This window comes from Rattus rattus, chromosome X (genome assembly GCF_011064425.1).
Source record: "Rattus rattus isolate New Zealand chromosome X, Rrattus_CSIRO_v1, whole genome shotgun sequence".
NCBI lineage: Eukaryota > Metazoa > Chordata > Mammalia > Rodentia > Muridae > Rattus > Rattus rattus.
The window spans coordinates 60,451,280-60,476,945 of NC_046172.1; the positions used below are offsets into that span (position 1 = coordinate 60,451,280).

At 42.5% G+C, this 25,666-nt stretch overlaps 1 protein-coding gene across 1 annotated transcript in view; it reads right to left on the bottom strand.

Annotated features, from left to right (window-relative positions):
• Nucleotides 1-24,859, bottom strand: part of Hdac8 (histone deacetylase 8) — a 408,840-nt gene extending 383,981 nt beyond the window's left edge. Inside the window, exons 1-4 of the mRNA XM_032889857.1 lie at nt 24,422-24,859; nt 23,849-23,901; nt 19,557-19,687; nt 17,827-17,968 (exon numbers count right to left, since the gene is read on the bottom strand). Coding sequence (XP_032745748.1) covers nt 17,827-17,968; nt 19,557-19,687; nt 23,849-23,901; nt 24,422-24,532 — 437 coding nt within the window. The 5' untranslated portion in view covers nt 24,533-24,859. The remainder of the gene's footprint in view (nt 1-17,826; nt 17,969-19,556; nt 19,688-23,848; nt 23,902-24,421) is intronic.
• Nucleotides 24,860-25,666: the final 807 nt, after the last annotated feature.

The window sequence follows — 25,666 nt, forward strand, 5'->3', positions numbered from 1 at the left end:
GGAAGGACAAGGCCTAGGTAAGAGTATAATTCACTCTCACTCTTGGTACTTGAACCTTAAAGAGCATACCACCCCCACACTTGAGAGAGTGCTAAGGTTGACTAGGCTGAGCATACGTATAATAGTATTACTGGAGCACTGTCCCCTGCACTCTACCAAACTATTTTTTGGTCTCCAACTTTGCCAGTGAATCAGGCAGTAGATCAGGTGTGAACCTGTTAGAAATGTGGCTCTGTTCAATGGTACAAGTGTTCTGTCAATATTCTATTAAAATAAACAAATAAATGAGTAAGACAAATAAAATAATTGCTCTCCCTTTCAGGTTTTAGTTAGTTAGTTGTACTACAGAGGACAACGAACTACACCATGGACTAGTGAGAGGTAAGAGGAGTAATCACAGAGGAGGAAGGGCATGAGCTTAAAGGAATTATTCTGACGTAGGAAGGCAGTGGGTGGATGACTAAAGGTCATGTCAAGTATTTCTGGGGAAAAGACCTCTGAGTTTGGGCCTGGAGGAATGGGTCTCTGCTGAAAGGCAGTCATACAGCTGAAAAATCCAGTTAGCAGAATCTACATACAACTTAGCAGCACACATCGTTTGGTGGTTCTATGTCTCGGGTGCTGCTATTCTTTATATGCTCTGCATGCCGTCCCTTCTGATACAGCTGCGTTATGTGATAGGTTCTATTATCATTACCATTTATGTGTGCGGAAACTGGGCAAAGACGGTCTAAGCTGCTCAATATAGGAGGTGACACGGCTGCGATTTAAACCTACACAGTGGCTTCAGAGTCCTTGTTTTTAAGCCTCATGTTGGGGAAGACCAACTGAATGTGCCCTTGACAGTTACACACACACACACACACACACACACACACACACACACACACACACACACTGTCTAGGAACTTCCAAATCCTGGGTTTTTGATGCTTGTAGGGGCATGAAAGACATACACTAGAGAAGAGCGCTGGTAAGAGTTGAGAGGGATAGATTCTAGAGTCTGACTGGCATGTTAGCTGTACCTGCCGGCTCACAGCCGTGGGGAGGACCTCTGAGGTGAGGGAGGAACAGCAGTTAGGATGGATTAGGCAAACAGTAAGGGGGTTCACCAGTAGTTTAAGGGAGTTGTGGATGGAGGAGATAAAATCTTCAATGAAGTTGATTCTGACAGCATCCCAAAGGCCTGGAGCTACCTGGGTCTGCTTTGTCTCAACTGGAAGAATCATAGAGACACACAAGAGGTTAGGCCAGATGCAAGGCAGATAAAAGATCCTCTGGGCCCAGAGTTCTCAAACAGCGTTGAGCCTCAAAAGAAGGGGGAGAGAAACTGGTTCCAGATGAATCTACTTATGCTACAGCTCCACAAGGTCTAATTGAGGAATCTTCACTTCAGGAATAATGTTCGGGTGGTTTGCTGATACTCCATTAGATCATATGCGAAGCGTGATTGGCTGTGTGGACCTGATAGACAAGGCACCAGTGGGCACAGGCAAGCCCCAAGTCTAATAGAATGGTGCATCTAGGAACATAAATCTTTGGGCTGTACCATGCTAGACTTGAATCTTTGTGTGCTATATCTGCCTGCTGTCTATGCTGTTGCTACAGGTAAAGGGCTACAATATTAGGCTGGAACCATTTCAATTGCCTCCTGATAATCTATAGTCTCAATGTCTGCTCTTGCTGCTTCAGGATGTAATAGTTTGAGTTCTTAAGACCAAGCTGTCTTTCTCCCTTTAAAGGAAGCACTATCTAGCTTCCAAGTAGTCTTGATCACTAAGAACTCGGGTTATCATTTTGGGCAATAAACCTTTGTTGGAACCAGCTTCCTAAAGAATTGGTACCAGGGCAGGGATCAAAGTACCCAGGTCCTTCTGGGAAAGGATAGTACCCCTACCCTGCAAATTGGTATTAGTCAAGATTGCAAGCTATCTTAGCTACTTTTGCATTACTGTGACAAAACATGATTACTAAGGTAACTTATAAAATAAAGCATTTAATTTGGGACTCACAGCTCTAGAGGGTTAGTCTATGACCATCATGGTATGGACCTGGCAGTAAGCAGACATGGTACTGGAACAGTAGCTGAGAGCCTACATCTGATCCACACCATGATGCGGAAAGCCTAGGAGTAGCATGGGCTTTTGAAACCTCAAAGCCTGCACCTGAAGATACTCCTCTTCCAACAAGGCCACACCTCCTAGCCATTCCTAAATAGTTATACCAACTGAGGACCAAGTATTCCAATGTATGGGCCCATGAGGGTCATTATCATCTAAACCATGACAGAGGCCAAAGTAGAAATCAATGAGGGCCGTGAGTTGTTGGAAGGTCTTTTTTGTATGAATGCTTGAGGACTAAATAGGACTAAATCCTCTTTATGTTAAGAGGACAGATACTAGGGTGGTAAAGACACACGGGCATCACAGAGCTGCTGATGCTTTCACTCCCTCAGGAAACTCCATTTCACAAAGGTTAATATCTAGCTCATGCAGCCTCTGCTGCACGCACGCGCGCACACACACAAACATACAGATGTAGCTCAGACTCCTTTCATTCCTGAGTACCAGGCCCTGGGAAAGTGCTACTGTAAGAAAGTGCTACTGTAAGCACTGCGTTAGCAGTGACTTATAAAACCACTGCCCGGAGAAGCACACGTATGTGAAGAGGGAGCCAGCATCTCATTTGCTGGAGGAAGGCACTAGTGAACTCTCTCTTCATTCCCTTTTATCTTTCTGGATCTAGATAAAGTCTGCGAAGGCCACAAACTTACGGATTGATCAGACAGTTCCAGATCAATGGAAAGGATCTTCTGGATAGTGATTACACGTTATATTGATGCAAAGACTCCACTTTTTCTTTTAAAAAAGCAGCTCAAGGCCAGGGTGAAAAGATAGAAGATCTGATGAAACCAGTTCCAAGATACTGTCCAAAACTTCGGTTTTATAGAAGGCTTTGGTGTGAAGCTCAGAGAGCTCCTTTGCTGGTAAATCCTCAATACCAAGGCTGCTAACTGTCACTGCTGTTAACTACGGGGGCTCACAGTATATCAGTAGGGAGTTACCTTTATTTGCTCCAAAAATATGAGTCAGATTCTAGTAGAATGAGGTTGGTTGGAAAGGGAATTCTTTGTAATATTAGGCATGTAGTAGGAGGGTAGAGAGTTGCTGGTAGCCAAACCCTGAAATCAAACTCTGATATGGGTTCTATAAAAGTCTAATTTCAGCCGCAGGTGGCGTATACACAAAGGGGAAATGTAAGTTTACCAGGCCTGATTCAGCTGCACAAGCAGTTACACCCACTGGACCAAGGACCGAGAGGTTGCTAAGATGCCCTGAGTAGAATCTAGTGTGGATATGATAAATGACTTTTATCACTTACATGCCAGGATCTTTGATCTATTCTTTAATGCAATTATCACATTGAATCCTTATAATCCTACGAAGCAGGTAATATTACTACCTACAGTTTATGAGGACATGGAGGCACAATGCAGCTCAGGTGGGCTGAGCATTCTTGGGTGCTGTGGTCGGAATAGATGGGACGTGGATTCACTCTGATGGTGCCTTCCCCAGTTCTGTAAGCACTACAAGAACACACCTTCTCCGTTGGAAGATAGGGGAGAGTACAGTAGGAACAAAGCATGCCTTAGCTGGTTGTTCTGGTGGCCAGCTCAATAGTTTTGTTATGGAGAAGCTGGTCCTTATTGGCTGGATAAATATCAATAGGACTGTCTGTCTGCTCGCTGATTTCCAATGGTAATGCGCTTATTCTGCAGGTGCCAGCATGGGAAAGGACTGAGTGACAAGGGACAAGGACATGCTGTCCATGGATGAAATACGGTGTCTGCCTTTGCTGAGGAGACAACATGGCTGAATTGGCATACCAGTCTCCATTTTACGCTGTTATCTACATGTTGGTAAGGCTAGAACTGAGGAGGGACAGGTGGAGGAGGATGGTTGGCTGCTGGGGTAAAAAGTTCCGCTACGTACAGCTCTTTATAGTACAGTCACTTTCATCCCCTCCCTCTGATGCATAAAATGATGCGGCTACCGGGACTCCCAGGCCTTGCAGCTTGAACTTAACTGGCTAGTAAGTCTGAGCCACAAGTCGCCCTCTACACAGGCCTGCAGAGCTTGCCAGCTTCTGGCTCTGTCATTCACTGCCCCCAAGTGGAACACTCAGGAAACAACATCATCCAGCATAATCAGCTAGACATTGATCCCCTTTTCCAAGAAAGGAGGCACAGAGGCTCAGTGGGCCGGGTGGAAGCCTGCAGTGTCATGCAGTCAGAGGGCAGAAGCAAAGCACAGCTGAGCTGTCCATGTGGGTTTTAAGGGCAAGGTCAGATCAGGACGAAGGAAGGCATTGCAAGCGGAAGTGCAGAACCAGACAGAGGCAAGGCACAGCAGTGAGGTGAAAGGATGAGGATTGGCTGAAGGGACTACCCCAAGGCCAGCGTTAAGAAGTTGAGTTACTGTCTTGTGGCAGGTTCTAGTAATCCTCGACTTGTTTGCAAGAGTAGGGGGAGTTCCATTTCAAGAATATCTGGATGTGACAAAGTGACTTCCTAATGGACTGACTTCATGAGGAAGCAGGCAGCCTGGCAGGCCCCTCCCTTTGCTAGCAGGCAACACTCCCACTCCTGTCACACTCATCTGTGACTGCAGCCCAGAGAAGCCCTGAACTCCTGCCTCAGCCTCCCAAATAGCTGAGACTACTGGTTTGTGCTGCTAGGGGCGACTTTCCCTGGTGAAAGTGACAGGGTCCCACTCAGCAATTCTGGTTACCATAAAGCCCTTCGTGAGTTTCCCACATTTCTGCTCTTTGGAGTGTTGATTTTCACGTCTTATTTTACGCTGCTCTGCCTCTGTAATGTTGCTGTAGCTTTCTGATACACCCTTCCTCTATGTCTTTGGCTGTCTGGCCCAGCCCCTTTCACCCTCTGAAGTGTTCACCTAACCTACTTCCTGACCTTCACAGGACCTCTGAGGTGTCTCTGCAGTCCTGTTTCTCAACCATTTTTCTCATTATTGTGCCTGGCTCCCACTCAAGGATCCCTTTAAGATAGCTTTTCTTAATCACTTTCTTCTGCCATGAAATTTTAATATCCCAGATACACTGTGCATCTGTTTATATACTGAGTCCCTTTGGAGTTAAATTGTTAAATTTAAATGTTAAATTATGATAACATTTAAAGTTATTTCATCTTCAGTAATGAGGTTTTGCTCCTCTGGGCCATCATCACTTACATGGCAAATGTATGCAGAACAGGCTCAAACATGGCTACTCCAGCATGTCTCTTTGAGGCTCATTTCCACCCTTGGTTTCTATGGTAAAAGTCATTCTTGAGACTTTTCCCATCTTTCTGGCTATTCCTTCTCAAAATCCTATCATGGACTTTTCTTCTTCCATCTCTGCGTGTGCGTATGTGTGTGTGTGTATGTGCACACATGTGCATGTGTGCACCTACATGTGTGGGTGTGCATGTGTGTATTGTGCGCATGGAGATGAAATCCCCAGACTTGGTAACCACATGTTTTATATTGACATAAACCTCAGTTTCCACCTTCCCTTTAATAACTGCCATCCCACAAGGCTCGGTATTTGTTGTATCTCCTACTTCCAGGACAGCTGGTCTAGTTCCTTGTTTTTAATAACTACCCATGATGCTATTGAGTCGAAGGCTGTCATTCCATTGAAGATGACTCTCCTTAGCTCCAGCCTCTTGCTGTTGTTATAAGTATGGTCTACAGACTAGAGATGGGCAGCACTGCTGTGAGTTTCTGCCAGTGTAGATTCCCAGGTCCTATCCCAGACCTCTTGAACCAGAGTTTGCATTTTCACACACTCCCAAGATATTCTGTATGCACACGAAAGATAGACAAGCCCAGGGTGGGTTCCTATTACCAGTTCTCTAACAGATGCCATTAATAAGCTATAAACCCATCAATCCTCATGTGCACTTGCTGATTCCCTAACTCAGCAGATGCAGCAGTCACCTACACACAAAGTCCATGCCACCCACCTCTTCTATGTCATTCATGTCTAATTGCTCACCTTTCTATCTGCTCTGTCACTAACTGCCCAACTGTGTTTCCTCTTCTGTGCTGATCACTACTGCTCCCATCTGCTCTTAGGTGCATTAGCATGGCAAGCCCTTCCCCGTGTCCCTGCTCGCAGCCTCTCTTCCCTGGATTCACCTGCCAACTACAGGTAGAATGGGCTTCTGAGATACAAGTCTGATAGAGATACTTTACTTTTGGCTCCATTCCTTTCAATAATTCTTTCAGTGTTTAAGTGGGGGTTCTTAGTCTAAGTGATAGTTCTTAGCCTGGGACCCAGAACAGGTTTTAGGAAACTTAAACTATGAGGAAAATTTTGGGTTGTATATATTTTCTAAGGACAAAGAAACAGCTTTCACAGAATTTTCTGAGATGTTCAAGGACAAAGACAGTTAAGAACCACTGGAAAAAAATGACCAAGCTTGACAGAGTCCAATCTATTTAGTTTGGCATATAAAGACCATTCCAGGCCTTATCCCTGGCCACCTGTCTATAGGAGCCCACGCTTTCAGGTTTACGAATGCTCTCGGCAGCCCCACCACTCTTCCATCCCTGCTTATGCACACATAGTTCCTGCAGTAACTCAGGGCTGGCGCATACCTCCTATGTGGTAGAGCCTGGATTTACATCTAGGTCTTATTTCAGAGGTTTTTGGGCATTCCTTTCTACAGAGGCATGACATTTTGCATTATGACATAGTACTCAAAAGTGTACCCAAGCCCCACACAAAACAAAGTTCATGCAATTCTCATACACAGATCTCATATAGCTGTCCTAGACAGCACACATGACTTTATCTATAAATATATCATTGTTGCAGTCCACTCAGCTGTTAAAATGCTCCGTTAAAGAGTTGCTGTCATCCGTATCAACAACACCGCACTAGTCTGTGGCCAATACAGGGAGTTCTCCTCACCCAGGAGCAGCAGTGGAAAGGTTTGGGATTTCCTAGGATTTCAAAAGCTATGAAATGTGTTTCATAGGGAACTGACCACTTACTATCAGTCTCAACTCAAGCGACCCTCAGAATTATGCACTAACACTCAGCCCATCCATCCATTCATTTTGAGTCTCCTAGATCATCGGATACATCACCTAGCAACTCAATGCTAATTTATCAGAGTAAGGTTACAGGTCATGTATAAAATGTGGGTCGTAAAACGAGCACACAAAGTAAAAGAACACCAATATGGCAAGCTAATTCATAGTTGAAAAGGAAGAAAATAAGCAAGGGCCATGATTTTTAAGTGTAGCTCACAAGAGACTATTGTGAATACTGAGTTGACTGAAGAGAAACTCACAGGAAACAGATACTCCTGAATACACTGGCCAAAACCAGCCCTTAATAACCACTGTGCAAGAATCTTAAGAATTCAACACACCACCTTGAAATACCATGCAATTTTGTTTAAAAAAAAAATAGATCCTAATCAAAATACACCAATCCCTGGCATGTCGTTTGTTGGGGGAACTAATATATAGTTTTACCAAGAACGCAATCTTAAGAAATAAGACAAAAGAAATGTATGATTCTCATCATCCCTACAGCATCCTAATTATCCACCTAGTGAGACTGCTCATTCAGTACATACTCCACAATTCTCCCACCTTTAAATGAAGATTTCTTCCCATTTTATGTGTGTGGGTGTTTTGTCTGCATGTGTCTGGAGCCAGTGGAGGTCAGAAAAGGACATCATATCCCCTGTAACTAGAGTTATGGACAGTTTGGGGCCATCAGGTGGGTGCTGGGAACTGAATCTGGGTCTTCTACAAGAACAGCAAGTACTCTTAATTGTTGAGCCATCTTTCCAGCCCCACCCCCTCCTTTTTCAAGATACAGTCTCAATATGTAGCTTAGGCTGATCTGAAACCTGCATTCCTCTTGCCTCTGCCTCCCAAATTCTGGGACTATAGGAATGTACTGCCATGTTATGTTTCAGTACTAAGTGACTGTCCAATCTCGCTTCCCTTGAATAGTAAGAACTTCCTATATGCCTGTTTCCTTCACCTATGACAGACAGCAAGAGCTTAATGTCTGTAAACTGAATGCTTTCAATAGTATCTATTTTGGTAGAAGAACTACTGAAATCCTTTACCAAGTTCTCACCCCACCAGAGAAAATGTCCTTTTCTTTAGTATGAATCACAAAACTTTGTAATGTTGTCTTGACTTCCCTTCAGACTGACCATTTCACTGCTTCGAGTTCTCCAGATGCACCATACTTTTCTGCTGCTATAGTGGTGTCAACCCTTCTCCTGGGCAATTTCTACCCTACCAGGTGAGAAAGCATGACTCCTCCCTCGTTACATACCACCTTGCACACGATTACAAGCATACACTCACTCACTATACCACATCATCATTGCCTCCCATTTATAGAAATAACATAAATGCATCAGAGAAAATAGAGGAAACAGAAAAGACATGTGTATATGCATACAAATTTTAAGGGACTTAATAACTTATGTTAAGTTTTAAATTTTATCTTATACACAAGCATATAAAATATATAACCATACCACATGTGTAAAGCCAACAATTTTGGCTGTATTTTAAGTTTTTTCAATTGTACAGAAATCTTGCACAAGTGTAATCTAAGTAAGTGAATGTATGTTAAGAGCTAGCCACTGTTTAACAAACCTCTGATGTTATATGAAGGACATTTTTCCTAATTCTGCCATCACCCTAACCACCAATTTTGCTTTTTTGAGACAAGGTCTCCCTATGTAACTCTGGCTGGCCTGAAACTTACTATGTAAACCAGGCTGGCCTCGAAGTCACAGAGATCTGCCTACCCTGTGGGATTAAAGACTTGCACATCACACCTGGCTCTGACCACCATTTTTAATGGTTATATAACATCCCAGGGAGAAGGGATACTATGTAACCATTCTAGCTACTATTGAATGTTGCCAAATAACATCTCAAGTATCATCATCATATATACACTTACCATTTTTGTATTAGTTTCATTAGAATAGATTATCAAGAACCATCTCAAACTTGACAGGAAGGAAAATATATATTTCAGTTTCTCTATGTGATGTTAAATATTTTTTACTGTTTGTTGTGTATTTGTGTCTATTTATGAAACTATCCGTGTTAAACTAATTAGAATACAGAGTTTAACTCCCGGTTATATCCACCCCATTTCTTGCTTCTTTTTAGTTTGTTAAATTTCAGCTATAACAGCAGTTATCGTCTCAGTACAAAACCTTTGTAAACAAGAGCAAAATTATTATTCATTTTTAAATCATGAGCTAGGCGTGGTGGCACATGCCTGCAGTTGGCAGCACTGAAAAGCAGAAGCAGAACAATCACTGCTAGTTTGAAGCCAGCGGTGAGTCCCATGCCAGCCAGGGCCACAAAGTGAGATGTCGTCTCAAAATCAAAGAAACCCCTGCTGCTGTACAGCGACCAGTGGACTGATTCCCACTGTTTTCCTCCTGTGTGTGAGAAAGTAGTTACAATGAGCATATTAGTTTAAATATCACTTTTAAAACATATTTTATTCAGGGCTGAAGAGATAGCTCAGCCATTAAGAACACTGTCTACTCTTCCAAAGGCTCTGGGGTTCAGTTCCCAGGACCCACATGGTAGCTCACAACTGGATCTGACACCTTCACATAGACATGCATGCAGTTAAATCACCAATGTACATAAAATAAAAATAAATACATTATTAAAATACATTTTATTCTTGAAATGTCCTATAATTTTCATAATCACCATTACATGTAATAGCATAAGAGCTCGAGATATATGTAACTCAGTGGTGAAGTGTGTAGGAGGCTTTGGGTCCAGTCCTTAGAAAGGAGTACAGCGAGACAAAGCAAAAATTAGAACATGCATACTATTTCATGGACTAAACTCACCATTCCTTTATTCCCTGACTGCTAGATGTACGATTTTTTTTTACATTCTTTCAAATACAGGCTAAAAAGGGTTTTGTGCGTTAGATCTGTCTACCTGTAGTACTGGGAACAGAAGGCAAGGCTTCGCACTCACACGGTCTACTACTGACCTATATCCCCAGCACCAAGTTGGTGTTTTGTTTGTTTGTTTGTTTTATTTTTTTGGCTGGTTGTTCAAGACAGGGTTTCTCTGTGAAGATCAGGCTAGCCTTAAACTCAAGAGATCCACCTGCCTCTAGGATTAAAGGCTTGTACCCACCGCCTGACCTTGGCTCCAAGTTGTTTTAATTCGAATTTTGATTAGTAATGAACATTTTCTCAAATCTTCTAATTGTACTTATACTCTCTTATAAACTGTCTATTCATATTCTTTTGTCACATTTCTTTTTATACATTATGAAGCCTGTGGCCTTAAATCATACAGGTCTATCACACTTTGTCATATTTATGTTACATGGGCTTTGCCAGTCTGTCATTATCTTTTATTCTTAATGTGGCTTAGAAGCTTGTATGCTATATTAGTCACATTTGATCTTTTTCCTGGAGACTATTTCCTACTACTTCCTAAACTTAGAAATCTAGTCCTTGTTAGGAGCTTGATAGATAGTCACCCATCCCAGTTTTAGAACCTCTTTTCTTTATATTTCACTCTTCCCTCCAACTGCCACTGTTTTAGTTTATGACAGGAGATGAAAATATCAACACTACAAGCTGTCACATGAGTTAATGAACAGCCCTTTCTATTTCCACCACACATTCTTTTGAAAAATCACTTTCTCCAATGCAAATCAGATCTAAGAAATTCTCGCTCCAGGCATGGTGTGTTCACTTGTAAGCTTAGCACTCAGGAGGCTGAGGCAGGAGGACTATAAGCTTTAGGGCAGTTTTGGCTATACCCATCAACAAAACATGTGTTTGTCTTATATAAGCAATATAAATAGGCATTGATCCCCCATTGAAACTCCTGTCCGACATGGAGTCTTAAGTAATAACTGAACACTGTGTCTTAACATTCTTCAGTCTTCCACATATGATTAAGTGTTGATCATGAGTATAAAAACAAAGTAGAAAGGCTGCATCTTGCACAACTTTGATTGCTCTCCACTTTCATTTATTGAGGTAGGGTCTATTAAATCTGGAGCGCACCAATTCTGGGTAGTGTAAGTTATCCAGTTTGCCCTGGGAATCGCCGGTGTCTCTGACTCTTTAGCGCTGGTGTTACTGGAAGCCCCCATACCTGCCCAGCTTCTACCTGGGTTCTGTGGATCTGCTGTGATTCCCATGCACAACAAGCTCTGTACCTGCTAAGCTACCCCTCCAGTCCCCCTTTCCAGCTTTCATTTCCCATCTGGGAACTCCATGCTGCTTCTGAGCTATGAATTCCTATCTGTCCGGGCTTCATTCAAAATAGAACCAATCTCTCTTAAAGTTCTTAAAGCTTTCCTTTCCTCCAAACCATGGAGAAACTATGCCCATGTAAGACTGTGAAGACATGGCAGAGTGAAGAACAGCCCTTAAAAATGATCTTTCCTCAAAATTCATGGAGGCATACTTCACATATTATAAAATTTGAAAGTGATCATTTGGTGAAGGAAAATATCAGTATAGATTTACTAACCAGTAAAGAGATTCCAGTAGAAATACCTCTTTGAAATCAAAGTATATTACCAAATGCATGGATAAAATACTGAACAGTGTACCACTTTAGGGCATGTAAAGATGAAATACCTGTGTTATAACAGTTGACTGCCAGCAGGTGGCACTTGACGCACAGCAAAGTATGGAGGAAAAGCTACTACAGGAAATGCCAGTAAACAGTAAGTCTCCATACAGGAAGCTGTTAAGTGCAGAAACTGGAGGAGGAAGGTAGAATTAGTCTGTATAGCATGACCCCAGTGGCAGTTTGTTCAACTGTCTGTGGTGGGGAAGGAATAATGCTCTCTCCTTTCTAGGTTCTTGGATGAATGAGTTGGCATAAAACATTTAATGGGAGAAAAGTAATTGTACACACACACACACACACACACACACACACACACACACACGAATCTTATTAACAAGACTGAATACAAGACAGCATCCTGAGCTACTGAATTGGGCATTCTGGGGGATGGTGGAGACAAATGACAGGGGCATGAGAGGCGAGAACAATCTGGCAGGGAATAAAAATGCTTTGGAGCCTCTCTCTTCCTCCTAGATACTGTTGCTGTGTGCTCTACCCTCTTGCACAGAGCAACAGTATCTTGTGTACCAACTGACTCACTGGACTTGGCCAGCCTGCCTATATTCACAATGAGAGAAAAGGAAGAAAAGGAAAGAGGAATTTGGTCAAAGCCCAGCCTAGCCAGGAAGACAGCTAACCCGTACTTTCACAATATATCTCCTACGAACTTACACAGAATGGGTCTCTCTGAGGGTCATGCTACGTTAGGCCAGTGTGTTCATTATTCTACTTTGATATCCCAAATATTTAGTAGCATAAGTCCTTTAGCAAAGTTTCCAAAAATCCCTCTTATTTAACTTTCAAATGTAGTGATATACTGTACCATCCCCAAGATTGAGTTATTTCCTCAAAATAGAATTGTAAGAAGACTGTTACCAAGTCAACAAGTATGAACGTATTTCCCACTTTTAATCCTACAAAAGTTTTCGAGAAGCTAATTACAAAAGAACCCTGACAGCACCTGAATGCTTTCAAAATAAGATTTTTTTTTCATTTGTGTGGGGGAAATATACTTGGCTTCAATTTCCTTATGCCATTACTAAAGATAAGAAACTTGTTCTTGACATGCAGTGTTTAATCAATGCTGGATTAAGGAATAAATGGGATCTATGAATCTGTGTATATCTGGGAGGTCTGAATAGAGAGTGAGATTACAGTGAAGAGAACAGGACATAGAAACTTGATGGGCAGCTTAGGGCAGGGATCCCTAAAGCAGCCATTCCAGGAATGTCAAATGCTAAAAGGGAGCTCTGGTTCCTTATCTCTTCCCAAATGAGCACCCTTGCCTGTGTGTGGATGTGAGCAGAACTCCAGGCCAGACACTAAGAGCATCTGGCAGACAGCTTTGGAACTGGATCTCTGCATTCCCATGATGGAAATGGGATTTACGCAGTCCTCACTTGCACCCTATCTCCTAAACAATGCCTGGACAACATCTTTAGAGCAGAGGCTGTTAGGATACCTGGAGGAGATAAGAAATCAGAATCTAAGTTAACAGGCCAAGCTACTCAAAACAGAAGAGTTAATGAAGCAAGTCCAAGAGCCCACCTAAAGGCATGCTAAATAGATGGGGGGACAATTAATTACATCCTTAATGAGAAGACGTACTTTTCCCCCCCGAAGCCACTACACACACACACACACACACACCTGCAATACAACTGCTTTTCGAGCCTTGGCTGGGTTAAGCCTGCTTGCTTTTCTGAATGCTGTAGAAAATTATAAAAAAAAAATTGTAATCAATCAATCAACCAATCTCTCTAAGTATTCTCGGCTTTCTTACCCTTCGTTGTCTCTGATGTTATTTCTACCCGACTTCCAACCAACCCCTCATTTCTGTTATGTGGTGACTTACAAAAGGTATGTTTCCCTCCTCTTTTTCAGCCCCCCTGGCAGCTACCAAAATTTACAGCTTGCCTGCCCTAAGGGTTTCCTTTTAAAGACTATTATAATTGTTATTGTCCTTGAGCTTATTTTATTTAGACAGAATCTCACTACGCAGTGACTAGAACTAAGAGACCTGCCTGCCTCTGTCGCCTGAGTGCTAAGAGTAAAAATGTGTCACTATGCCTAACCTGAATCTATTCTTTTTTCTATTGGATATTTATTTACATTTCAAATGTCATCTCCTTTCCTGGTTGCCCATCCATAAACACCTTATGCTATCCCCTCCTCCTTCTTCTATGAGGGTGTTCCCCGACCCAACCACCCACCCCTCCCACCTCCCTACCCTAACATTCCCCTACACTGGGGGGGGGGTCCAGCCTTGGAAGGACTAAGAGCTTCTTATCCCACTGATGCCCAACAAGGCCATCCTCTGCTACATATGCAGCTGGAGCCATGGGTCAGTCCATGTGTAGTCTTTGGGTAGTGGTTTAGTCCCTGGGAGCTCTGGTTGGTTGGTATTGTTGTTCTTATGGGGTTGTATGCCCCTTCAGTTCCTTCAATCCTTTCTCTAATTCCTCCAACAGGGGTCTCATTCTCAGTTCAGTGGTTGGCTACGAGCATCCACTTCTGTATTTGTCATGCTCTGGCAGAAATCCTGGGAGACAACTATATCAGGCTCCTGTCAGCGTGCACTTCTTAGCATCAGCAATACTGTCTGGGTTTGGTGGCTGCGTATGGGATAGATACCCAGGTGGGGCAGTCTCTGGATGGCCTTTCCTTCAGCCTCTGCTCCAAACTTTCTTTCTGTATTTCCTCCTGTGAATATTTTTGTTCCCCCTTCTAAGAAGGACTGAAGCATACACACTTTGGTTGTCCTTCTTGAGCTTCATGTGGTCTTGTGTAATTCGAGCTTTTGGGCTAATATTCACTTATCAATGAGTGCATACTATGTTTTTTTTTTTTGTGTGTGTGTGTGTGTGACTGGATTACCTCACTCAGGATGATATTTTCCAGTTCCATCCATTTGCCTATGAATTTCATAAAGTCATTGTTTTTAATAGCTGAGTAAATGTACCACATTTTCTGTATCCATTCCTCTGTTGAGAGACATCTGGGTTTTTTCCAGCTTCTGGCTATTATAAATAAGGCTGCGATGAACATAGTGGAGCACGTGTCTTTTTTATATGTTGGGGCATCTTTTGGGTATATGTTCAGAGAGGTATAGCTGGGTCCTCAGGTAGTTCAATGTCCAATTTTCTGAGGAAACTCCAGACTGATTTCCAGAATGGTTGTACCAGTCTGCAATCCCACCAACAATGGAGGAGAGTTCCTCTTTCTCCACATCCTTGCCAGCATCTGCTGTCGCCAGAGTTTTTGATCTTAGCCATTCTGACTGGTGTGAGGTGGAATCTCAGGGTTGTTTTGATTTGCATTTCCTTGATGACTAAGGATGTTGAACATTTCTTTAGGTGTTTCTTAGTTATTTGATATTCCTCAGTTGAGAATTCTTTGTTTAGCTCTGTACCCCATTTTTAATAGGGTTATTTGATTCTCTGGGGTCTAACTTCTTGAGTTCTTTGTATATTTTGTGTATAAGTCCTCTATTGGATGAAGGATTAGTAAAGATCTTTCCCAATCTGTTGTCATTTTTGTCATATTGACAGTATCCTTTGCATTACAGAAGCTTTGCAATTTTATGAGATCCCATTTGTTTCCATTCTTTGATCTTAGAGCATAAGCCATTGGTGTTTTGTTCAGAAATTTTTACCCAGTGCCCATGTGTTTAGAGATTCTTCCCCACTTTTTCTTCTATTAGTTTGAGTGTATCTGGTTTGATGTGGAGGTCCTTGATCCACTTGGACTTGAGCTTTGTACAGGGTGATAAGAATGGATTGATTTGCATTCTTCTACATGATGACCTCCAGTTGAGCCAACATCATTTGTTGAAAATGCTGTCTTTTTTCTATTGGATGGTTTTAGCTCCTTTGTCAAATATCAAGTGACCATAGGTGTGTGGGTTCATTTCTGGGTCTTCAATTCTATTCCATTGGTCTATCTGTCTGTCTCTGTACCAATACCATGCAGTTTTTATCACTATTGCTCTGTAATACTGCTTGAGTTCAGGGATAGTGATTCCCCCTGAAGTCCTTTTATTGTTGAGGATAGTTTTAGCTATCCTGGGTTTTTTGTTATTCCAGATGAATTTGCAAAATGCTTTAACTCTATGAAAAATAGAGTTGGAATTTTGATGGGGATTGCATTGAATCTGTAGATTGCTTTTGGTGAAATGGCCATTTTTACTATATTAATCCTGCCAATCCATGAGCATGGGAGATCTTTCCATCTTCTGAGATCTTCAATTTTTTTCTTCAGAGACTTGAAGTTCTTGCCTGAGTCTATTCTTAAATTCTTTAATTACTTGGATTAAAAATCTAAGAGGAGACCCCAATTTGCCCAGTAACAAGGGACAATCCAGGTTGGGCTTCCCCAAAATTTCTAGCAACAATAGCAGGTCATGCCTAGCTTCATGTAAGCTTATAAGCCTGTAGTCCCACTTCACAGAGGTTCTAGGGGTGTCAAGAACATCTTGGAATTCAGACCAGAGTTAGGTCAATCCCCCCAAAGTCTGTCTTGAAAATTGTACTTGAAAAAGTCTGTCTAAATTGAAAGTTGTACTAAACAGTGAATGATATGTGTGTACCGTTAAAGTTGCATGCAGCCAGCCAGCCATGACTGATACCACTAGAATATAAGGCAGTTAGCTGGGAAAAGGTGGAGAGAAGTAGGAAGGTCTGAAACTGACCCAGGCCCCAGCAGACCTTTTGCAGTGGTCAGAAACTAGGGAAATGGCAGCACACTTGCCACAGCAAAGCTTCCCAGGGACACCATAGGACTTCCTTACTCCATATGCCCAAAGGACAGAAGCACTGGATAGAGAGAAACTTGTTCTTCTCTTCATTCTTCAGCTTTAATAAGAAAAGCTCTTGTTTTAGCTTTAAACTTTCAAAAGTCAAACAAAAACTAACAAAAGCAGGCTAGTCTCTTTGTTTAAGACCATGCACAATCTTTACTAAAATATCAGTTTTCTACTGCCTGATTAGTAGATTCGAGATATTTAGTTTAACAAGGCCTCCTTTGGCTAGGAAACTTGTCCATTTCAAAAAGAATACCATATTCTTATGTAAATGTGTATATGTTAAAATTGTTCAGCCTTCCAGTCTGAAAGAGTCAAATGCTCTTTTGTTTTCACTGAAGATCAAGGCCTTGGTTGGCTGCACACACTGGCGGTTACTAAGACAACTGCTGTCTTTCACCCAGCTGGCGTCCTTCCCTAACAAGTAGTAAGTTCTAACACAGCCACTGAGATTCCAGATGTAGAATAAGACCTTGTAGTTCTTGTTGGACAGAGTAGAAAGGTATACACACACATACACACGAAAACTCCAAAAGGCCTTCTCTAAGCAAAGAGTATGTAAGAAGAGCCACTTTTTTCCTTAGAGAGAGGTCCATGTTATCACTTTCCCTGGATAGAGTAATGTAAGACTCCTTGATTGTTCTGAAGTTTTTCTTCTATGTCTATTCTTACCAATTGCCTACTTGCTAAAAAACTCCTTTCTTGGGCCAGAGAGATGGCTCAGTGGTTAAGAGCACCGACTGTTCTTTCAGAGGTCCTGAGTTCAATTCCCAGCAACTATATGGTGGTTAAATAACCATCTGTAATGGGACTTGGCGCCCTCTTCTGGTGTGTCTGAAGACAGCTACAGTGAACTCATGTATATATACCTCTCCCAAGACTTTTATGATTAACTTCTCCATACTGCAATTCTATTTGTCTTACATATTACACATATCCCTTAATATCATAAGTTATATTGTCCTCTGGTTATTCCGATTCTGTTCCTATTTCTAGAGCCAAGTCCCCAAGATAGGGAATTTCCAAGGAACGTGTAGACTCTTTAGCTATATACTCTTCTCTGTCCCTTTAATGATGAAGAAACTTAGGACACTGGGAGGTTTAGCCAAGCTTTCAGGAAACAACATACAACTCCAATGCCTTGACTTTCAGTTGAGTGCTTTCCACTATAGTAGGCCTTTATCTTCACTCGCATGTTTTCAGAACACTTTGTAAAATGCTAGTCACACTGATGCCTTAAGTGTCAGGATAACAGGTATAGAGCCTTCTATAACTGAGACTGACTGAAGAACGTGTCAGAAAGCAGATAGGTTGTTTTCTTACTTCTTTGCATGATGCCACCCTCCAGACCAGTTAATGGCTACTTTACACTTCCCGTCAATCAGGCACTGGGCAGCTGTGATTGTACCTCCTCCTATAGCTGCTGCATAGTCAAATATCCCTTCTGTGGCTGGGCAGTCATAACCTGGGGACAAAACCAAGGAAGTCTGTTAAAGGTGGTCTGGAGAAGGCACAATAGGTTGAGGTATGACAACAGCACGGCCTACTAAGAATCTTCTGAATTGACCTCCGCTCCAATGGAGACAGACACATCTCCAATGACAGACACATCTCCAGTGTTCAGGAGGGAAGACTTAGAAAGGATTAAGTGTCCAAGAGGAACTTCTCAGATCCCACCAGCAGTCAATCAAGGCCTGAGAGGTGATGTATTTTGCCAATCGTCACATAGACCCAGGCCTTGAACCCGTCTCTTGATTCCCAATCTAGTGTCCTTCTATGAAGCCCCAAGGTTTCTCTGAAACAGGGGGTACTTAACCTTGTTGCTGTCACCATTACAAGCTATCCTGTGAGGAGGTATATGGTCTATGAGCTGCGAGTTGGCCATCCCTGCTCTAGACTATGCTGTTGACAATTCATTGTGGATTTTTTCCTAATACATCTGTTAATGAAAGATAAGGTAGGAAACTTAGCCAGAATATAAATATTTACTTAATGCCATGCATGGTGACATCTTTAATCCCAGAACTTGGAAGACAGAGACAAGTTTCCAGCCAGCCATGGCTACAATAGTGAGTCCCTGTTCCAAAAAATAAAACTAAAAGACCCAAACCAACTAAATATATATTTAAAATACATGATTTCAGGGCAGCTGGCTTTGCATATATATAGCCAGAGTAGACCTAAGTGCTGGCATTAGGATTGCAGCATTGAAAGGATTCTTCTCTTCGAGGCTCATCATTTCAGTTATGGTTGACTTACACAGTGTACAAAACAGGACCAAACCACGGGATTAAAATGAACGTTTGGGGCTAGGAATAGAGCTAGTACCTGGTTAGCATATTTAAAGCCAAGTTCCATCCTCAGTAACATACAGATAAGTGTGTACATACACACACATACACACCAGTTATAGTATTTTTTAATTAAAAGATATTTGGCTGGAGAGATGACTCAGCAGTTAAGAGCACTGGCTGCTCTTCTAGAGGTCCTGGGTTCAATTCTGAGAACACACTTGGAAGCTCTCAACCATCTATAACTTCAGTTCCAAGGGACCTAAGGCCTCTTATGACCTCCACTTGTACTGTATGCACGTGGTGCACATACATACATCCAGGCATACCTGGATACACATAAAATTGAAAATAAAGATTAACAAAAAAAGAAATGAAGTGTTTCCGGTTAGGGAGGTAGCTCAGTCAGCCCAATGCCTGCCATCTAGATAGGAGGCGTGGGGTCTACTAACACAACACTGAAGGAGTGAAGACAGGTAGAGCATTGGAGGTCACTGGCCAGCCAACCTAGTCAAAATGGTAAGGTTCAATGTCATTGAGACACTCTGTCTCAAAAATAAGGTGTAGACTGATTAAAGAAGACACCCAGTGTTGACCTTTAGTTCCATTTATGTACTAGCAGACACATGCACACTGCCACACACAAATATACATACACATCCTATACATACGCATAAAGAGACACACATAAGTAACACAACTACAGGCAGGGCGTGGGAGTGATGACTACTGATCTTCCACTGTTGCCTGAGGAAACCATACCTAGGCCATATTCTATGGAGTCGGGATGGTCCTCATCCCCTTCTTGGCTGACCTTCTGGAGATGTTGCAGATAGGCATCAGTGTGGAAGGTGGCCATCTCCTCCATGGACGCCACTTTGGGCTTCACTATCCTAATAACAATGGAACAACAGATACATGAGTCAGACCCATAGTACACAAGGTGCAGGAAACAGCAGCCAACAGTGTGAAAGGAGAAGACAACTCCCCACTTCTGGTCCCCGTGAGCTGAAGTCATCAAGACACTCTGTCCCCCACTGCACTGGTTAGCCTTCGCTCCTTCCGTCTATGCCACTGACCCCACCAAGGAGAGGCAAGAGGACAGAGCCTCCTTTTGAGATTTTAGGTAAGGGAACACAGCTGAAAACAGTTATATTTACCTCAAACAGATAACCAAGGATCAAGGTCCCTAGTTTAGCCACACAGAACTCACTAACCCAGGGAGACAGTGAGATGGCCCAGTGGGAAAGACCCAGACACTAAGCCTGACGACCTGGGTTGAATCCCTGGAACCCATAGGGTGAAGGAGAGGATTGACTGCCCTCTCACTTCCACATGTGCGCTATGGCCCACACATCCCTCTAAATAAATGAATAGACACATAAATAAATTATAAAAGTTTAAAAATTTGAAAGAATTCCGGGGCTGGGAAGATGGCTCAGGGTTTAAGAAAACTTGCTGCTCTTGCAAAGCACTGGGGTTCATTTCCCAGCACCCACATGGTGACTTACAACCATGCACAATTCCAGTTTCAGATCTGAGTTCCTCATCTGATCTGCGTAAGTACCAGGTACACACAAAGGCAAATATTTATACACATAAATACGCACGCACGCGCGCAAAACACTCATATACATAAAACAAGCAAATATAAAGCTGTATTTTTAAAAGACTGAAATATAAAGTTGACTCTGTGAGTTATATCTCCTGTGGCAAACTGGCAAAGCTATTTCCATTTAAATCTGCTGCTACTTGGTCTGGGTAATCCTTTCAGCGAGATGGTTAGTACTAAACCTTGTGTCCCTAACCCTGTGTATCTTTATTTTAACAGGCAGCTCGGCTATCAAATAGTCAGAATTTGGAGCCAGAGAACTGAATTCCTTTCCTAACTCTATACTTCCTGGTTCTGTAACTTCAGGTAAGCTGACGTTTCTGGATCTCAGCTTTCTCACTTATAAAATGAGTCAACTTAGTGGACCTTATGTAGAAATGGGATGATAACACATAACACACTTCTTGGACAACTATCATCAATATTAGTGTAAGAAGTAGGGAAATTGGACTTTAGACTGGGGGTATAGCTCAGACATACAAAATCTACATGTAAAAGGCCCTATGGTTGATTCCCACCCTCCTCCAAACATATAAAGGTAACGTGTTAGAGAGGGCAGCAAATATCTCTACTCATAGCACTTGAGAGTGTGAGGCCAGCCTGGGTTACATTTCAAGCTCCAGATCAAACTGAGTTCTATAAGACCCTGACTCAAAAAAAGAGAAGTCAAATATAAAAAGGTTTTATTTATTGGGGGTGTATGGTATGATCATGCATGCATGGGGGTTTGCAAGTCTGTACATGTACAGAGGCCAGAGAAGGATGTCACATGTTCCGCTCTATAATTCTCATGCACATACACTTGAGCCAAGAGCCTCTGAATGTGAACATGGATTTAGATTGGTAATCAGCAAGCCCCAGCAAGGATTCTGACTCTTGTCTACCCCTGCCAAGACATAGAGTTTACAGGTATGTATGACAAAACCTTTCCTGTGGATTCTGGGGAACTTGGGTCCTAGTGCTTGCACAACAAGTGTTTTTACTTTCTATGCCATCTCCCCAATGTCCACTAATATAGAAAGTTTCTGTTAGTTGGTCTCTTACATCTATCTCCCAGAGGAAAGATAGATGGAGCAAATGCCTGGGACCTCACAGTAAAGGGCAAAAAGAGTGAGAATAAAGGAAGTGAGTTCCATGGGAGTTTTGGCTTCTAAACTGCCGATTTCCCATCTCCTCTTCTAGACTCTGCTGCAGCTGTGTTCTCTAACCCTTGCTGCTGAACAGGTGGTCAATCCACGCGCACTGTGGCATTTCTTCCTTAGAAAGCCAGAGCCAAAGTCTCACCCTAGGCCTAGTAAACCACGGTTTGTATTCTAACAAGAACAGAGATCTGAACAAGATGACTGCCCATTCAGATGAGAGGAGCACCGCTCTAGCCACAGAAAGGTAGCCATGTATGTTTTTGGAATGTAAGTACAACCATGAGTTTACTGTGAATTAGTCCAGGTAGGGTACTGAGACAACTAGTATGTATAATCAAGGTGTTTGAAATCCCATGGTTCAACCTCAAAAGTCAAATATATAGACAAAATCAAGGATTCTTGTTATTTTTTTTTTTTTCGGAGCTGGGATCGAACCTTGGGGCCTTGCTTGCTAGGCCCAGCGCTCTACCCTGAGCCAAATCCCTAACCCCCAAGGATTCTTGTTATTTTCTTCAAGTACACGTCTATACCACGAGAGGTGAACAGGCTGTCCACTCAAATAAAATTTTAGAACCAGCAAGAGGGCTCTCACTTGTCGCCAATCCTGAAAAACTAAGTTCAATCCCCAGGATCCACATGATAGTTCTTTCCTGACCTCCATGGTGTATTGTGACATGTGACCAGCCCCTCAAGCACCCACACTCCATCAAAATAAATGCAAAGTAATAAACTGCTTAAAATAAAAATGTCAAGGAGCCTAGTACAATGGCTCGTGCCTTTAATTCCAGCACTCGGGAGGCAGAGGAATCTCTGTGAATTCAAAGCCAGCCTGATCTCTTCTAGTGAGTTCTAGGGCAGCCTAAGGCTCTGCAGAGAGACATTTTCTTGATGTTTTATGACGTATTGGATTATGTTTCCCAGCCTTTCTTATTGTTTCCTCATAGCACGTTCCCTTCTAATTCACCACATCCTAAAACAAAAGAACACTGACAGCCAGCCCCTCCTTCACTTCAGGCTAATGCAGTTTTGTTTTGACATCTTGTTTGCAATAAAATAGTTTTAAGTATTAATTTTGTGTGTGGGAGCCTAGGCCTCCTGTATGCTAGACAAGTGTTCTACACGTTAAACAATATCCTAAATCCCTTTAAAAATTTTAATTTTAAGACAGGGTGTGGCTAAGTTACCCAGCTGGCTTGGAAGTTGTGATGTTCCTGTCTCAGCCTTTGAAAGGTCTAGAAGTAAAGGCCTGCACCACCAGACTCAGAAAAAGAAAATGTTAAAATACTTTAAAGAAAGGCAGATAGTTATTTTGATGAACAAAGGAGTTAAGCATAGGTAGAAAAGCCTTCTCAGAAGGGGTATAGTGAGTTACACTTGCTCCCTGCACCTGGGAGGTGAGGAAGGTGGAGATTGGAAAGTTCAAGGCCAGCCTGATTGATGTTAACAGTTCTTGGCTAGCCAGAGCTACACACCGGGAGACCCTATCTCAAAACAACAACAGAACATTCCTAAAGAATGTACACACTAAAAAGGACATAATACTAAGGATAAAATCTGAAAACCTTTTATCTTGCTTTCTGTGAAGAAAATGAAGCACTAGGTGACACAGCCAGTCACCTAGTTGGTTAGTACTGACAAAACCCGATTTGACATGTGCCAGATCCACAATGGTTTCATTTATGACGTTAAATATAGAATTTTCGGGGTTGGGGATTTAGCTCAGTGGTTAGAGCGCTTGCCTAGGAAGCGCAAGGCCCTGGGTTCGGTCCCCAGCTCCGAAAAAAAGAACCAAAAAAATATATATATATAGAATTTTCAGTCAACAGAAAGCTTGTTTGGGGCTTGTTTGGTTTTAAGACGCAGGCAGCTAGCTCTTTCTTGTGTGGTCAAGAGACCAGGTTAAAGGTCGGTGGTGATGGTGGTGGGGTAGCAGGTCTAAAAGTCTCGAATTGAAACCACATGCCCAAATCTTACTTTAGAAAACAAACAAAACAAAATCTAGACCAAATATAAAACAAAATTGAACATTTTTCCTGCGAAACACCTCCCCATCTATCTAGAAGCAAAGTCATTTCTGAAGGATCTTAGCTCCTTTGTGTGCTTTTCCCAAGTGTTCTCAATCGGTCAAAAGCTTTTCCTGAGGTACAGACATCTAACAAAGACTACAAACACTCTTACAAGAGCTTTTCTTTTTCTTTTGAAAGCAGCACTTCACACTGATTAGTCCCACTAGGAGACAAAGTACTAAGGCTATGAACACACCTGCCCTCATAAATGATCGCGTTCAGAAAGGTACTTACCTCATTTGTTTATGCAGGGCATATGCTTCGATCAGAGAGTGAACCATACTGGCCTGAAACAGCGTAAAAGAAAGGCAGAACACAATCTTCTCATGGTTCAATGTATTGAAATGCCATGAACAACATCCTGAGTGCCTCTAACAACATCCTGAGTGGAGAACTAACTACTTTATTTCTTCTCCCTTCTGTCACTTTAACAGAATATACTTAAGACAAGCACAGATTCTCAAAATCGCCAAGATTCGAAGCTACCCAGCCTTCTTAACACAAATGATGGAATTATTCTCGCCTAACAGTTCGTGGTCCAGGACTTCAATGATACCCTCCTACTGGGCTCCACTCATTTCTTCGCCAGTCCTTCCCCTCCCGCCCCACTTCCCTCCAGGCCTTGGATGCCTGCTGCGCTCCCTGAGTGCTTCAGCTACTGCTTCAACAGCGTGTCTGGCACTGCTAGTTAAATTGTTGCTGAAGGTATCCTTCAGTCCAGGTTTCCCTGTTTCCTAGTGTACTCCCTTTCACACCCTCCCACCCCCATCCCTGCAAACCCTGGTCTTTGAACCAGATCTCTCTTACCCGTTTGGGGACCTTCACAAGGGAATCGCAGATTCTGACATACTCGGGACTGTAAATATAAACCGGGGGTAGCGAATGCCCACTATTGGCGGGTTCCTCTGGTATCTCCATCTCCTACTTCCAATCGTCCCCGAGCCAAAGTCTGGAGCCAACAGTTTTCAGACTCAGCCTGAGCTCCGGTTCCTGCTCCTCTGTTCGGCCCCAGCGGTGCTCCCTAGTCAACATTCCCTCCTATTTAGATCGCTGGAGACAGTTTCCCTAGTCCCTCGTCCAACTGCGGGGATGGATGGGCCCATCCACATTAGGAACATTCTATTAATGACAACAGTTCAAAAGGGGGGCCTGACAGATATAAAAGCCAAATAGCTGCCAATTGGATCGATTTTTTTCATGACACAAGTAGCACGGTCAAAAGTAACCAGCCTTGTTGCCCTACGGGGCCATTTGAAATGAGGTCAGACCAGCTTCAAAGCATGCTGGGAGATGTAGTTTTAAAGGAGTGTGGTAGCGGAACAGTCACACAGCTAAACATTAAAACCACTGTTTCAAGTTTTGGCGCTAAGAGTCTGAACACTTTTAAGTTTTCAAACTTCAAATATCACCATTTAAATATTTAAAAGGAGGTACAGTACACATTCAATAGCAGGTAGGACCACCACCACCCAGCTGATTATATTGACTTTGAGGATGGTTTGAAATTTTTACAGAGTAAATTTCATGCTGCAACTTTAGTTCACTACTTTTTATCACTGTCTGTAAGAGATTAACGATCTCAGCAACAATCCACTCTGACAAATTCGATGTCACTTTCCTAAAATTGACTGAGATTGTGGAAATTTCAGGGTAGAATCTAACCAAAGAAGTCCTCCTGGAGCTTTCCCATGATGAAAAGCACCGTTGTCTCCCAAGTTGGAAAACACAGCTCCCCCAGCCCCCAACACACACGGACATTTTTTTCCTTTTGCTTCTGCAGCTAAATACTGTTTAGAGCAAATGTTTTAGGTTTAGCGTACAGGGTGTTAGTGTGTCCCCAGCAGTGTTATTTCCATCAGAAGTTTTGGGTTCTGGATGTCTTCCTGATCTGAGCCTAGTTGGTTAATTCCCAGGTCCCTAACACTCATACAGTCCTCGACTGACCTACAAGGCCTCTGAGACAAGCTCAGATTTGTAACTTCTTTAGAATTCTAGCTTTCTTTAAACATTTGTTTTGTGGTAAGCGCTTTGGGGATTATCTTATTTAATCAC